This window comes from Apium graveolens, chromosome 6, assembly GCF_009905375.1.
Source record: "Apium graveolens cultivar Ventura chromosome 6, ASM990537v1, whole genome shotgun sequence".
NCBI classification, from domain to species: Eukaryota; Viridiplantae; Streptophyta; class Magnoliopsida; order Apiales; family Apiaceae; genus Apium; species Apium graveolens.
Window position 1 is genome coordinate 292,129,337 of NC_133652.1, and position 13,874 is coordinate 292,143,210.

Genomic DNA, 13,874 nt, shown 5'->3' on the forward strand with positions numbered 1-13,874 from the left:
TTTCGGTCGGTCATCAGAATTTTTGCTCCTAGATCCTTCATTCCGGGTCATCCTCATAGCTTGGAGCACATCAGTGTCTTTGATGAATCTGGCAGTCATGGAGTAGGCTGCCGCCAAACTCTGCAGCTCCTTGTTGATTAGTTCTACTATGTATCTTTCATTGTGCTCCGGGTCTAAGGTTCTCTTGAAGATGCTCAAAGCCTCGCGCTCGTCCAAGTTCGAGATCTTGTTGATTGTTTCCTGGAAATGCCTCATATAGGATGAGAGGGACTCGTTGTCATGCTGTCTGATTGTTTCCAGATGAAATATATGCATCTCGTGTGTCTTGTTTGCTCGAAACCTCCTAAGGAAGCCTCTGCGGAACTCCTTCCAACTATGGAAGCTCCAGGAGGGGATCCTGCTGAACCATCTCTCAACCCCTCCCTTGAGAGTTGATGCGAAGAACCCGGACTTTGTTAAATCATTGTAGTAGTATATCCGTTCAATCTGCTCAAAGTAATTCAAATGTTCTTCTAGCTCTCCCAGACCATCGAAAGAACTGAAGTTATAGTGCTTTAGGTCCCGCTGCCGGGGAATAACTTCCAAGGAGTGGCTGAAAGGGGTTGGAGTTTCCTCAACTTCCATTCGAGAGTCTTTGTCCATTTTCTTTTGTAGTTCATAGATTATATCCTTAAGATTCTTTTGCTTCTCTTCAGCATCATCAGAAATGACCTCGGGAGTGGGATCCCTCCGTGTCCTCTTAGTCCTGAATTTGGCCAGTAGCTTCTCTTCTTCTGACTGCATTCTTTTTTGAATCTTTAGTTGAAGCTTTGCTTCTTCTTCCTTTTTGATTTGTTCCCTCATCTCTTCCAACCTCTTCTGTTTGGCTTCTTTGTTTCTTTCTTATTGCCCTGATCCTTTTGTTTTTTCTTCCCCTTAACCCCAATGAGGTCAAAGACTGATCTCTTAGATTTCTAGGAGTCCCCGGACTCCTCCGGTTCCTCCTCTAGTTCGGATTCATCCTGGATCCAAGCTTGTTCTTTCCTATAGAGTCGGATTGCTTCTGTTAGTGCATTGCTGGTGAGGTTGGCCATATGTTCCTCAGCCACTGGGACGTTAGTGTACTTGTATTGGTTCAGCTCAATAAGGCTCCTGGTGTCCCGGGGATTAACCACTCTCTCCAGAACGAGAGTGTGTTCTAATGGTTGCTCCTGGAGTGTTTCTCGGTCGGCTCCCGGGTCTTGAGCCTGGGAGTGGTCCGACTCCTTGACCTGGGAACTAGTAAAGGGTCTCTACGAAGTATGATTTCCTGCTCTTGCCATTGTCTCAAAAGTACCAACAACAACTAACTAAAATTCAATCTAACAATATCGATCTCAGGTTGCTTTTTGAAAATTGTGGAAACTATCCTGAAAAACAATAGGTAGTTTTCTGGGAGTGGTTTAAACAAATTTCTGGGACTAATTGACAATATGGTAGGATGAGTATAGCTAGGTTTTAGAACACAAAGGCGATATGCAAACTAAAGCAAACTCAGGGTTCTAAAACAATAGAAACTAGAAATAGACACACAAACATGGCGTAAATCAACGAAACGGGGCTCACACAAATGTGGCCTAAAACAACGAACACACACAAACGTGGCTTAAATAAACAACATTCATATTTATGAGAGAGTTTGGTTGCTTGGGTTCTTACAAGTGAAAGAAATGGACTCTTTCAAGAGCTTGTTGATGAAGGTGAATCTAGGGACACCGAGACCCAATGATGGAGAGCCCCTCCTTCTAGCGCCAAATGATAACTCCTGGTGGCGGGGCTGCTCCTTCGACGTCGTGCCTGAATCCTTAATCGTGGTGGTGGTGTAGCTGTCGCGGGGTTCCTGCAAAACAACACCGGAAGTGGGGTTTAGGTCCCGCGGCGCCTCCTGTGTGAGAGTAAGAACTCGTTTTTGGGGAAGATGAAGATAAATAGGAATGTAAGGTGGTTGTGTGTGTATATGAGTGTAAGAGAGTGATTAACCCCAAAACCTTACCTTCTTGGGCTATTCATAGCCCAAGGATAGGGTTTTGGGTTCAAAGGTTGTCGATGGTTCTAGGAGCAGAGGACACCTGGATGAGGTGAATACCTTACACGTTTCAGGATGCGAGTGGCTGAGGAATATTCTAAGGATCTCCTGGCACGTGCCCTAATTATGCTCATGACTGATGAATGGCAATTGTCCCTATAACGCGGTTGGGCATGCGCTTCACGTGCTGGGGCTTCACAAGGTTGGGCTGTCAGGACTAGTCGTGTGGGGGACTGGATGGAGCTGGGAGTCCGGACATGGTCCTTTTAGGAGCCATATGTACTATCAAAGACATTTTAAAGTCCTTCTAGGAATTATATGTACTATCAAAGACATTTTAAATTACGTGTAAAAGTTAAATAAGACCAATTTAGAATGGAGGCAGTATTATAATATAAACTATACACCTCATTAATTAGGTTATTATTAGATGATGATACAAATAACACTAGCAGGAAAGATCATGCTTGCATGCATTCTATCTTATACATTTAAAAAGTGTACATAAACGGACTATTAACTGATAATGTAAAATTAGTAATTAGTACTTTTTACCGTTTCTTAATCAGTACTTAACAGACTTTGTGACATACAAAAGTGATATCGCTAGACTTTTCCTCCACCGGCCTTTTCACTTGTGCATGATTTTGAAGGTCAAAGCCCAGCAAATTGACAGCTTCAGTTAGGGAAACTTTCCATCTATCAACCGTGGTCATTAATCTCAAAAAAGCTGCCGAGAAACTCTCTGGAAAGGATACTAGTTTACAGGCACATGACTGGTATAACAGTACTCTTGATCATAGATTCACTGTGTTGTTGAAGTCTATAGTTCTCCTACGTTAAACACCATAGATCATATCATCTTAAACATACAAATAAAAAGAACAAATCAAACTCCTCACACTATACAGAGAAACACATTAACTACGTCCTTGAATTGTAGTGACACAAAGCCATTTCAATACAAACAACATGTATAAATAGTAGCAAACATCTTGTTTTCATTCAACAATATCAAAATAGCATTACATCAAAGAACTCGTTGTTAATTCAAGTGTTTATGATGATATTCAGATTGCAACATAACAGCAGTTTAGAGTCCAGAGATTGCAGTGTTTCAGATTTTCCAGGTGGCTATTTCTCAGGATTAGGTTTGTTAGAGTTTTGTGTAAATCTTGTTTATCTGGATAAACCTTATCTCAAACAAACTCATCACCTTATCTTATAAATCAAGTTTAAATCTCTCAAGCCTTATCTTTACTTGATTTATCTTTTTCAAACTACTAACAGATTAGTTTCTCAAGATTAATTCAAATATTTTCAAACAAACTTATCTTCCAATCTTATCTTGTGTTTGAAAATAATTCTGTTAGAACTTTGCTTATAAATACAACTCTTCATTTCAGATTTGTAGCTAACATTTTCTCGAGAATCCTTCATCATCTGAAATCATTTTCTTGTTTCATACTCGAGATATTCATATCCAGAAAAACAAGAAACTTAGCTTGAGTTGTAATCAATTTGTTTATTCTTGTAACTGAATAGTGTATTCATATCAACTTTGTGCCGGGTTGTGGCAAGCTTGATTTCAAAGTATAGCAAAGTAGCTAGAAGGATAAGGAATAGCAGTGGGCTAGGTAGCAAGGTAGCTTGGGAAAGGGGTTCTTTTAGGTGCTATATTTGTAATCAAGGAAAAGATTGTAAGTTCTTTTATTAAAATTGATATAATACATTCTCTATGCTAGTTGGCATGGGGACTTGGATGTAGGCCATAGACTAGGTGTAGGGGACGAACCAAGTGAAAACTTCTGGTGTTTTTTACTTTTCAATTTTTCAGCATTCTGCATTTTATTTCTGTCATTTATTTTCTGCAGTGTAATTGAGACTGTCTCATACCCTGTCTCATTTGTAAAGGGACTGTCCCATTTGCATAAGAGACTGTCCCATTTGCCTTGACAGTTAGAATATTATTTTATCTATCGAGTCATTTAAATTTCATTTGGTATCAGAGCAGGTGCATTTAATTCTCTTTTTAGTGTTTATTTTGCTAGCGATCCATGACTCAACCAGATAGGTATTCAAACAATTATCCACCACTGCTTCATGGTGCTGAAAACTACAATGACTGGAAGTTTCGGATGAAAATCTTTCTCCAGCGTGATGCATTTGAATGGGATGCTGTAGAAAATGGTTTCACAATTCCTATGAAAGAAGGAAAGCCAAAATCTCTCAAGGATCTCTCTCCCGAAGAAGTGAACGCAATGAATTCCAATGTTAAAGCTATGAACTCACTTCTCAATGGCATGGTAGCTACAGAATTAAGAAAAGTTTCAGCATGTACTACTGCCAAGCAGATTTGGGATACGATCAAAGTCAGCCACGAAGGCACGTCTAAGGTACGTGAAGTAAAATTAAGTATGCTAATGAGTGACTATGAAGGTTTCAGGTTGGAAAGAGATGAAAGCGTGCGAGATGCTCAAGGGAGGTTTCTGACATTGATGAATTCCATCTCACTTCTGGAAAGGATCATTCCTCAATCTGAGATAAATAGGAAAATCCTCAGAGCAATGCCAAAGAAGTTTGCTCCCAAGGTTACCATTCTGCAGGATTCAACACTGCTTTCGACTATGGATACTCTAACACTGTTCAGTGAATTGGAGGAATTCGAAAATCAGCTACGTAGATATGATGAAGAAGATGAAGCTCCTCGTAAGAAAACTCTTGCACTTAATGCAGATGCAGATGAGTCTCCTGACGATTCTGATGAAGATATTGCTCTTCTAACAAAGAAGTTTCATAAATTTCTTGCCAAACGGAATGCCTCCAAACGACCTGTGAAATCGCAGTTTATGAAGAAGGACTTCAAATCTAATCCGAGCAAGGAGGTTAAAGTGAATCAAAGCAAAGATACTTGCTTTGAGTGTGGAAAGAAAGGGCACTTCAAAAAGGACTATTACAAGCTGAAGAACAAAAAGAAGGCATTAATTACTTGGAGTGATGATGAATCTGACGTGAAGATCGACTCAGACGATGAAGTTGCTCAACTTTGCTTTGCTGGACTAGAGGACAACTCCAGTGACAATGATGAGGTACAGAATATTAAGTATAATTCAAATATATCTTCATCTATGTTGAATTTGCAGGTCCAGGTTAAAAAGTTAAAAGAAAAGAATGCTTATTTAAAACAAGCATTAAGTGAAGTTCTTAGTGAAATGGATGACCCCATGAAGGAAGAAGCTTTAGTTGCTGAGAACAAATCATTGCTTGAAAGGGTTTCAAAACTTACTGAAGAAAATCTATATCTCAAAAATGAGATTGAGATGAAAGATGTATGTCTTGAAGCCTTGAAGAAAGAGTCAATATCTGTTGATTCAGAAACCGTTAAAGAAGACAGTGTTCCTGATCCCCTGGTTCCTGAATTAAAGCAGAAAGTCGAACAGCTTGAAAAGGATTTAGCTAAATGTTTTCATGGAGAAGGAACTTTGAATGCTCTTCTTGGTGAACAAAAATCTTCTCTTGATAAAGGAGGTTTAGGATGTGAGTCAATCAAGAAACGTGCATTTCAAGGCGGTTACAAGCGAACTCCTATGAAGTATAAGATGCCTTATGAGAAATGTCGAGATTGTGGGAAAGCTGGCCACCCTACATCTGAATCTAGATTATGTGGTATCAAGGGCCACTCCTCTAACTCATCTTATAAATCGTCTACTAGATATAAATCTGCTAATACTTCTGTTAATATTGTTCAGATGTGGATTAAGAAATCAGATAGATATTTATATAAGATTTGTGATACTAACCAACCAGGACCCAAGGTTAAGTGGGTACCTAAGACATAAAGCAATTCTTGCAGGTTTGTTTGAAGGTCCATGTTCCGCGAAATAAATGGATCATCGACAGTGGCTGTTCACGTCACATGACAGGTGATAAATCCAAATTTTTATCTCTAGTTGCCAAGGAAGGTGGCTTAGTTATTCTTGGAGATTCAAACACCGTCAGAATTATTGGAAAAGGCATTATTGGTAATGACAGGTTTGCTATTTCTAATGTTCGTTTAGTTGATGGTTTGAAATATAATCTTATTAGTGTAAGTCAACTTACTGATGCTGGTCATAAGGTTAAGTTCGATAAAGATGTATGCTATATTGGTACTCATACTAACGAGTTTGCTTTAGTTGCCAAAAGAAAAGGAAATATTTTCGTATTAGATTTTGATGAACAACAAGAAGAAATTTGTCTAGCTACTGTTCAAGAACAACAAGATCTGTGGCATAGACGTCTTGGCCATGTTCACATGGATCTTCTTCGGAAGATATCTTCTCATGATCTGGTTTGAGGTCTACCAAAGCTGAAGTACAAGAAAATAGAACCTTGTTCAGCTTGCCAACTTGGAAAACAGGTGAAAACTTCCTTTACTGCTAAGAATAAAGTATCAACTTCTGTTCCTTTGCAGCTTCTTCATCTAGATCTTTTTGGTCCAGAAAGGTATGTAAGCTTAGGAGGTAAGAATTATGCTTTTGTTATAGTTGATGATTATTCTCGTTTCACTTGGGTATTATTTTTACGAACTAAGGATGAAGCTTTTGTTGAGTTTAAGGATCTTATTACTAACCTTGAGACTAAGTATTCATTTAAGCTCAAGACTATTCGTAGTGATCATGGAGGTGAATTCGAGAAGGATTTCATAACCTTCTGTAAATCAAGAGGAATCACTCATGAATTCTCAGCTCCTCGAACTCCTCAGCAGAACGGAGTAGTAGAACGCAAGAACAGGACTCTACAGGAAACTGCCAGAACTCTACTGCATGAGAGTAAGCTTCCAAGAAAATTTTGGGCTGAAGCGGTACACACTTCCTGTTATGTTTTAAATAGAGTACTTATTCGTCCTATTTTGCTTAAAACTCCGTATGAATTGCTTAAGAAAAGGACTCCTAACATTAGTTATTTTCGAGTATTTGGTTCCAAGTGTTTTATCTTAGATACACAGAATACTAGAGGAAAATTCGATGCGAAATCTACGGAAGGAATCTTCTTGGGATATTCTACAACAAGCAAAGCTTATCGTGTTTATAATTCTGTCAAGAACAAAGTAGAAGAATCCATCAATATTACATTCAATGAATCCTCAAGGAATATATCTCAAATTGATGAAGACACTGCGGATCTATCGTCTCATTCCCAAATGAGACAGTCTCATTCCGAAAAGAGTCAGTCTCATTCTGACAAATCAAACAGTCAAGTCTCTCCAGGTCCATCTCAGTCTTCTGATAATTCTTCAGGATCTACTCAAGCTTCAGATGAATCTTCTGGCTCTCCAAAGACTCCCGATAGTGTTTCAAATGTGAATTCTGTTACTCCTCTGGATAAATCATCACAAGCGGAAATGAGGCAGTCTCTTTTGAATGAGACAACTCCTATTCATTTCCAGGCAGACAATTTTAATGAGGAAGAAATGAGTAATATTCAACTTCCTAAGTCTTCTAGGACTGTGAAGAATCATCCACCAGATAATCTTCTCACTGATTTAGATCAAGGAATTTCTACTCGAAGCAGACTTCATAATCTATGTGCATTCTGTGCTTTTGTTGCTGAATTCGAACCAAGGAATGCTCAAGAGGCAGTTGCAGACGAACATTGGTCTGTTGCAATGCAGGAGGAATTGAACCAGTTCGAGCGTTGTGATGTTTGGGAACTCGTCCCACCTCCTCAGGATGCCAAGATCATTGGTACTCGCTGGGTTTTCAAGAATAAGAAGGATGAAGATGGCAACATTATTCGAAATAAAGCTCGTTTGGTTGCTCAGGGATACAACCAGCAGGAAGGAATCGATTACGACGAGACATATGCTCCAGTAGCTCGTTTAGAAGCTATTCGAATCTTAATGGCCTTTGCAGCTCACAAGAAGTTCAAGCTCTATCAGATGGACGTCAAAAGCGCATTTCTAAATGGCTATCTCAAGGAAGAAGTCTACGTGAAGCAGCCTCCAGGTTTCATTCACGAGAAGTACCCTAACTATGTTTACAAGCTCAAGAAATCTGTCTATGGATTGAGACAGTCCCCTCGTTGTTGGTACGAGCGTCTCAGTCAACTTCTTGTGAACAATGGATTCATTCGTGGTACACTCGATCCAACTCTCTTTATTTTTCATAAACGTGATAACTTTCTTTTAGTTCAAGTTTATGTTGATGATATAGTATTTGGATCTTTAACGAATCTTTGTGTAAATGGTTTTCTGATTGCATGCATAAGGAATTCGATATGAGTTTGATGGGTGAATTGCAGTACTTTCTAGGTTTGCAAATTAATCAGTCTAATGCAGGAATATTTATTCACCAAGGCAAATACATAAAGGATCTACTCAAAAGATTTGCACTTGATCATGTCACACCTAAATCAACTCCGATGAGTACTTCAGTTAAGCTTACTAAGGATGAACAAGGTACACCTGTAGATGTCACTAAATTTCGAGGTATGATTGGTTCATTGTTATATTTAACTGCCTCACGACCTGACATTATGTATAGTGTATGCTTGTGTGCTCGTTTTCAATCTCAACCTAAAGAATCTCATTTGAATGCCGTTAAACGTATTTTTAAATATTTGAAAGGTACGAGTGACTTGGGATTATTTTATCCAAGCTCCTCTTCCTTTGACTTAATCGGTTTTTCAGATGCTGACTATGCAGGGTCACAGGTTGATAGAAAAAGCACAAGTGGTGCTTGTGAATTTTTAGGAGATTGTTTAGTTGCATGGCATAGTAAAAAGCAAACTTCAGTAGCTCTCTCTACAGCTGAAGGAGAGTACATTGCAGCTGGAAGTTGCTGTGCTCAAATTTTGTGGATGCAACAAACATTGCAAGATTTTGGTATTTCTTACTCAAATATTCCTATATATTGTGATAATACCTCTGCAATTAATATCTCTAAAAATCCTGTTATGCATTCTCGTACTAAGCATATTGATGTTCGTCATCATTTTCTACGAGATAATGTTTATAAAGGTAATATTGAGCTTATTTATATTTCTACTGAGAAACAGCGTGCAGATATCTTCACTAAGCCTTTAGCTGAAGATAGATTTTGTTTAATGCGTCGTGAATTAGGTATGTGTTCTCTGTAATTTATTACGTGATTTTATGTAATTTATGTGTTTAAATATGAATTATGTCATAATACTTAAATATATGTTGTGTATTTATTATTTGAGTTATTAGGTTCCTGTTTATAAATTTGTGGTTTTTTATTTTATTTGTCCGTGTGTTTATGCGTGTATATAGCATTAGATTTTGTAAATCTTTTGATTAGACTTTTTATTTCCTTGAAACTCGTGCATGTATCATTCATTCAATACATCACTTCTGTTTTTGCACCTCTTCATCTCCTCTTCCATTTCTAACTCTTCAGTTAAACTCTCTTTCTTAATCTTTTCATTTTCTTTTCTCACTCTACTCTCTCATTCTCTCAAAATTCTATCCTTTCTCTCTTAACCCTAAAATCTTCTTTCTTCCATGGCTCGCCGTTCAAGATCCACCGCTAACCAAACCCCGACCCCTGGTCCGTCTGGTTCAAAGCGTCGTCGTATGGCCGCAGTTGTTTCCGAAGCATCTAGTGAAGCATCTCCTAATTCTTCCGAGCGTCATGCAAAGGAAAGCACTACTAAGGCGTGGAACAAGTCCATTCTTAAAGAAAGGTTGTGTGATACTGATCTTCTCTCCAAGATTGGCGTATCATCGTTGTTTGAAGCTGTTGGGTGTGTTGGGTTGTTGTCGCCGTCGGATGTGATCTATCCAGATTTGGTGAAGGAGTTCTATGCAAATTTTTCGATTTTGGTCGACAATATTGTGTTCTCTTCGGTGAAAGGAAGTCCAGTTTGCTTTAAGGCAGATTTGCTGGCCAGGCTCACAGGCGTATCCGATCAAGGTCCCTGCCCGTTTACCACTCATCAGGCGTTTGACGAGATTCCTGGATTGCAATATGAGGAACAACTCAAAGTTATTCTCGGTGACAACTTTGTTTCTGTGTCTGTCAAACCATTGGTAACTGATTTAACTCCTATGTGCTTATTATTATTTAAACTGTTTCATTCGAATGTTTTGCCTCGTAAATCTGGTCGTGATAGAGTCACATTTCAGGATTCTATTCTTCTGTCTGTGTTTGTTAAGAAAACCCCTTGTAATTTGGCTTCATTGATTATTTCCAACATGAATCATTGTGCTAAACATGAATCCATGCATCTTCCATACCCTGCTTTGTTAACAAAGATTTTTCAGTATTTTCGTGTTCCTTTTGAGTCTGCTAAATCAGAAAAATTGAATGTTGTTTTTGACTTGTCTGTTTTAACTGCGAATGGTCTCGTAGTTTCTGAATCAAATGAGTTAGTTTTTGATGATGCTTCTAGGAATGTTGGTGGTATTCCTAAGTCTCCTAATTATGCCTCAGACCCCTTTGATCAGCCTACCAATACTCTTCTTAATTCTCTGTTGATCAAATTAAATGAAAATTCTGCTGCTTTGGCTAATCTTAATCAGCATTTTGCTTCTGTCAAAACTCTTGGATCACTAACTTCTGAAGTTAGTATTCTAAATGCTTCCTTTGAGTTGTTTAGGAAGTATGTCTGTTCATCTTTGGATGATATCAATGCTAAACTCTCTGTATTGCATACTTCTGATGTCAAGTTGTCTAAGACCATAGATTTTGAGTTTGGGACTCTGCAGGAAGGGATGGTTTCCTCTGCAAAGGCATGGGAAAAAGAATTTGTTAAGTTGTTTTTTAAGCTTGGGTCAGAGACTAAGTTTTTATCTCAGCAGTTGTCAGCCATGCAAGACAAGAGCAAGATGTATTGGCACAAGAAAAGAGACTGGATTGGAGATTGTACTTTAGAAGAAATCACTGCTCCTCTGCCACTCCCTGCCATTCCTCCACCTTCAGTTTTTGGTATGTCCAGAGAAGAATACAAGGCAAAGATATTTGAATGGCTTCGTGAACGGGATGGAAAGGCACCAGCTCAGGAAGCTTTTGACAAGCTATTTTCAGAGTACGGCTCAGCTCCAGTGTTTCCTTCATCCCAGAACAAGGCTTCTGGTTCAGGTAAACGCAAAGCTCCAGTTCACGTTGATGACGATTCTGATTAGAAGACCCTTTTATGATGAAGGGGGAGAAATTATGAGATGTTTTTAAGACGTTTGTTTCATTTTGGTTTCTTTGATGGGTGTTTCGTTTTTAAGACTATGTGTTGGTTGTGTTGTTTGGGTTTTTAAGACTTTGATTCTGGATGTGCTTTATGTGTTTAATCGTTATTCTGGATTCTGTTTAGATAACAACTGGACATCCTGGTTTAGGGATGGGTTGTTATGTTTTAAGTATTTATTGATTGAGACTGTTTCTTTTATGCATATTGATCTCGTGTCTCATTCAGTCTTTAGTTGTCTCATTCTCATATTGATTGCATGTATTATAAACTGCAATATATTCTGTTGGTTCTAACTTTGTTTTACAGGCCTTTAGTGTTTTTGATAGGGGGAGCATTTATGCTTTCTTTGTCATCATCATAAAAGGGGGAGAATGTTAATTCAAGTGTTTATGATGATATTCAGATTGCAACATAACAACAGTTTAGAGTCCAGAGATTGCAGTGTTTCAGATTTTCCAGGTGGCTATTTCTCAGGATTAGGTTTGTTAGGGTTTTGTGTAAATCTTGTTTATCTGGATAAACCTTATCTCAAACAAACTCATCACCTTATCTTATAAATCAAGTTTAAATCTCTCAAGCCTTATCTTTACTTGATTTATCTTTTTCAAACTACTAACAGATTAGTTTCTCAAGATTAATTCAAATATTTTCAAACAAACTTATCTTCCAATCTTATCTTGTGTTTGAAAATAATTCTGTTAGAACTTTGCTTATAAATACAACTCTTCATTTCAGATTTGTAGCTAACATTTTCTCGAGAATCCTTCATCATCTGAAATCATTTTCTTGTTTCATACTCGAGATATTCATATCCAGAAAAACAAGAAACTTAGCTTGAGTTGTAATCAATTTGTTTATTCTTGTAACTGAATAGTGTATTCATATCAACTTTGTGCCGGGTTGTGGCAAGCTTGATTTCAAAGTATAGCAAAGTAGCTAGAAGGCTAAGGAATAGCAGTGGGCTAGGTAGCAAGGTAGCTTGGGAAAGGGGTTCTTTCAGGTGCTATATTTGTAATCAAGGAAAAAATTGTAAGTTCTTTTATTAAAGTTGATATAATACATTCTCTATGCTAGTTGTCATGGGGACTTGGATGTACGCCATAGACTAGGTGTAGGGGCCGAACCAAGTGAAAACTTCTGGTATTTTTTACTTTTCAGTTTTTCAGCATTCTGCATTTTATTTCTGTCATTTATTTTCTGCAGTGTAATTGAGACTGTCTCATACCCTGTCTCATTTGTAAAGGGACTGTCCCATTTGCATAAGAGACTGTCCCATTTGCCTTGACAGTTAGAATATTATTTTATCTATCGAGTCATTTAAATTTCACTCGTCAACTTGTACGTACATAGATTAGAGTATTATGAACAACTTTCGTCTTGTTCTACAAAAGATAACTCCAAAACTGAAAAAATTAAGTCCTTTAATTAATTTTAGAACAAACTTTACGAATTTCGCCATCAGTACCAGTTTTCACCCCAACATTGGTCATTTTAATCATAGCTTTTCCGAACTCCACGTTCAAAGTTAATCCAGCCAAGCCTCTAATGCCAATAAACCTCCGCACAAAATTCTTAGTTGTACTGTCCTGCCACAGGCTTTGATCTGATTCCATAATTCCGCGGTTGTTTTGCACATTTTTGAAAAAGGAGTTGTCGAAGTTGTCCCCGCTTCCATAATCTAAGGCAATGCGTTTGTTTCCATCACCGTTTTGGGGACAAAGAGATTTGAGTGTAGAAACGAATGCAGAATCAATGGAAGGATCAACATCACCGGCGCCTGTGTAGTTATATAATCTGTAGCTCACGAATTGGCAGGCAACTGTTCCAATTGTGTGTCCTCCTACAGTACATAATTATCGTCGATAGTGAGAAAAAATTACAGTAGTGCATGCATGCAAAGAACCAAGTCCAACTGAATGTATATGAAACAATTGAGACAACGCTTACCAACAAGAGTGACGAGATCTTGAGCACTGAGACCTACATCTGAAAATTTTTGTTTTTGGACAGAGACTGAATCTGTGAACCTTGGCAGATTAGCGGTATCTGAAGCCAGTGACACCAGTCCATCTCTCCGTCCTGTTGGCACTTTGTATGTTAATCCACCAACCTGCATTTATAACAAAATGAAAAAGTTTAGACAATGATTCAAGAGTACAATGTTTAGTTTTATGAATACACTTTATTGAAATAAGCAATTTCACAACATTAACTTACCGCAACCGTAGAATCACGACCAGCAAGAGCAAGAATATCAGCACAAGACACTATACCAGGGCATTCTGCCTCAAGTTGTGTTTTAGCATCCTCAATGACATCATATCCTCTCAACAAAAGATTTGGTACAGCAGTTTTCTCAGTATCGCTACCATCGATAAGAATGGAAGCATCACAACCATGAACGAAACAATCATGGAAGATCATTCTTAGCAATCCCGGAGCAACAGCAGTATTGGACTTAACATGTTTCTTAACTGTGGCTGTAACAATTGATTCTGCTTTGGGACAAGAACTCGAATAGAAACCGACCTTAGTCTGTGCCAATGCCAAAGGTGTAACAAGTAAAAGAACCAAAAGAAGAGAAACATTCTTAAGATAAGAATCCATTTGAGCTATAGCTTGCTATGTGTTGTTACAAGTT

At 38.2% G+C, this 13,874-nt stretch overlaps 1 protein-coding gene across 1 annotated transcript; it reads right to left on the reverse strand.

Moving 5' to 3' along the window:
* Window positions 1-12,566: 12,566 nt before the first annotated feature.
* On the reverse strand, window positions 12,567-13,874 carry LOC141664204 (peroxidase N1-like). Its single transcript, XM_074470117.1, has 3 exons — window positions 13,451-13,874; window positions 13,181-13,343; window positions 12,567-13,073 (listed from the first exon to the last, which is right to left on the reverse strand). The coding sequence occupies exons 1-3, from the start codon at window positions 13,838-13,840 to the stop codon at window positions 12,655-12,657; spliced, it is 972 nt and encodes a 323-aa protein (XP_074326218.1). The 5' UTR covers window positions 13,841-13,874; the 3' UTR covers window positions 12,567-12,654.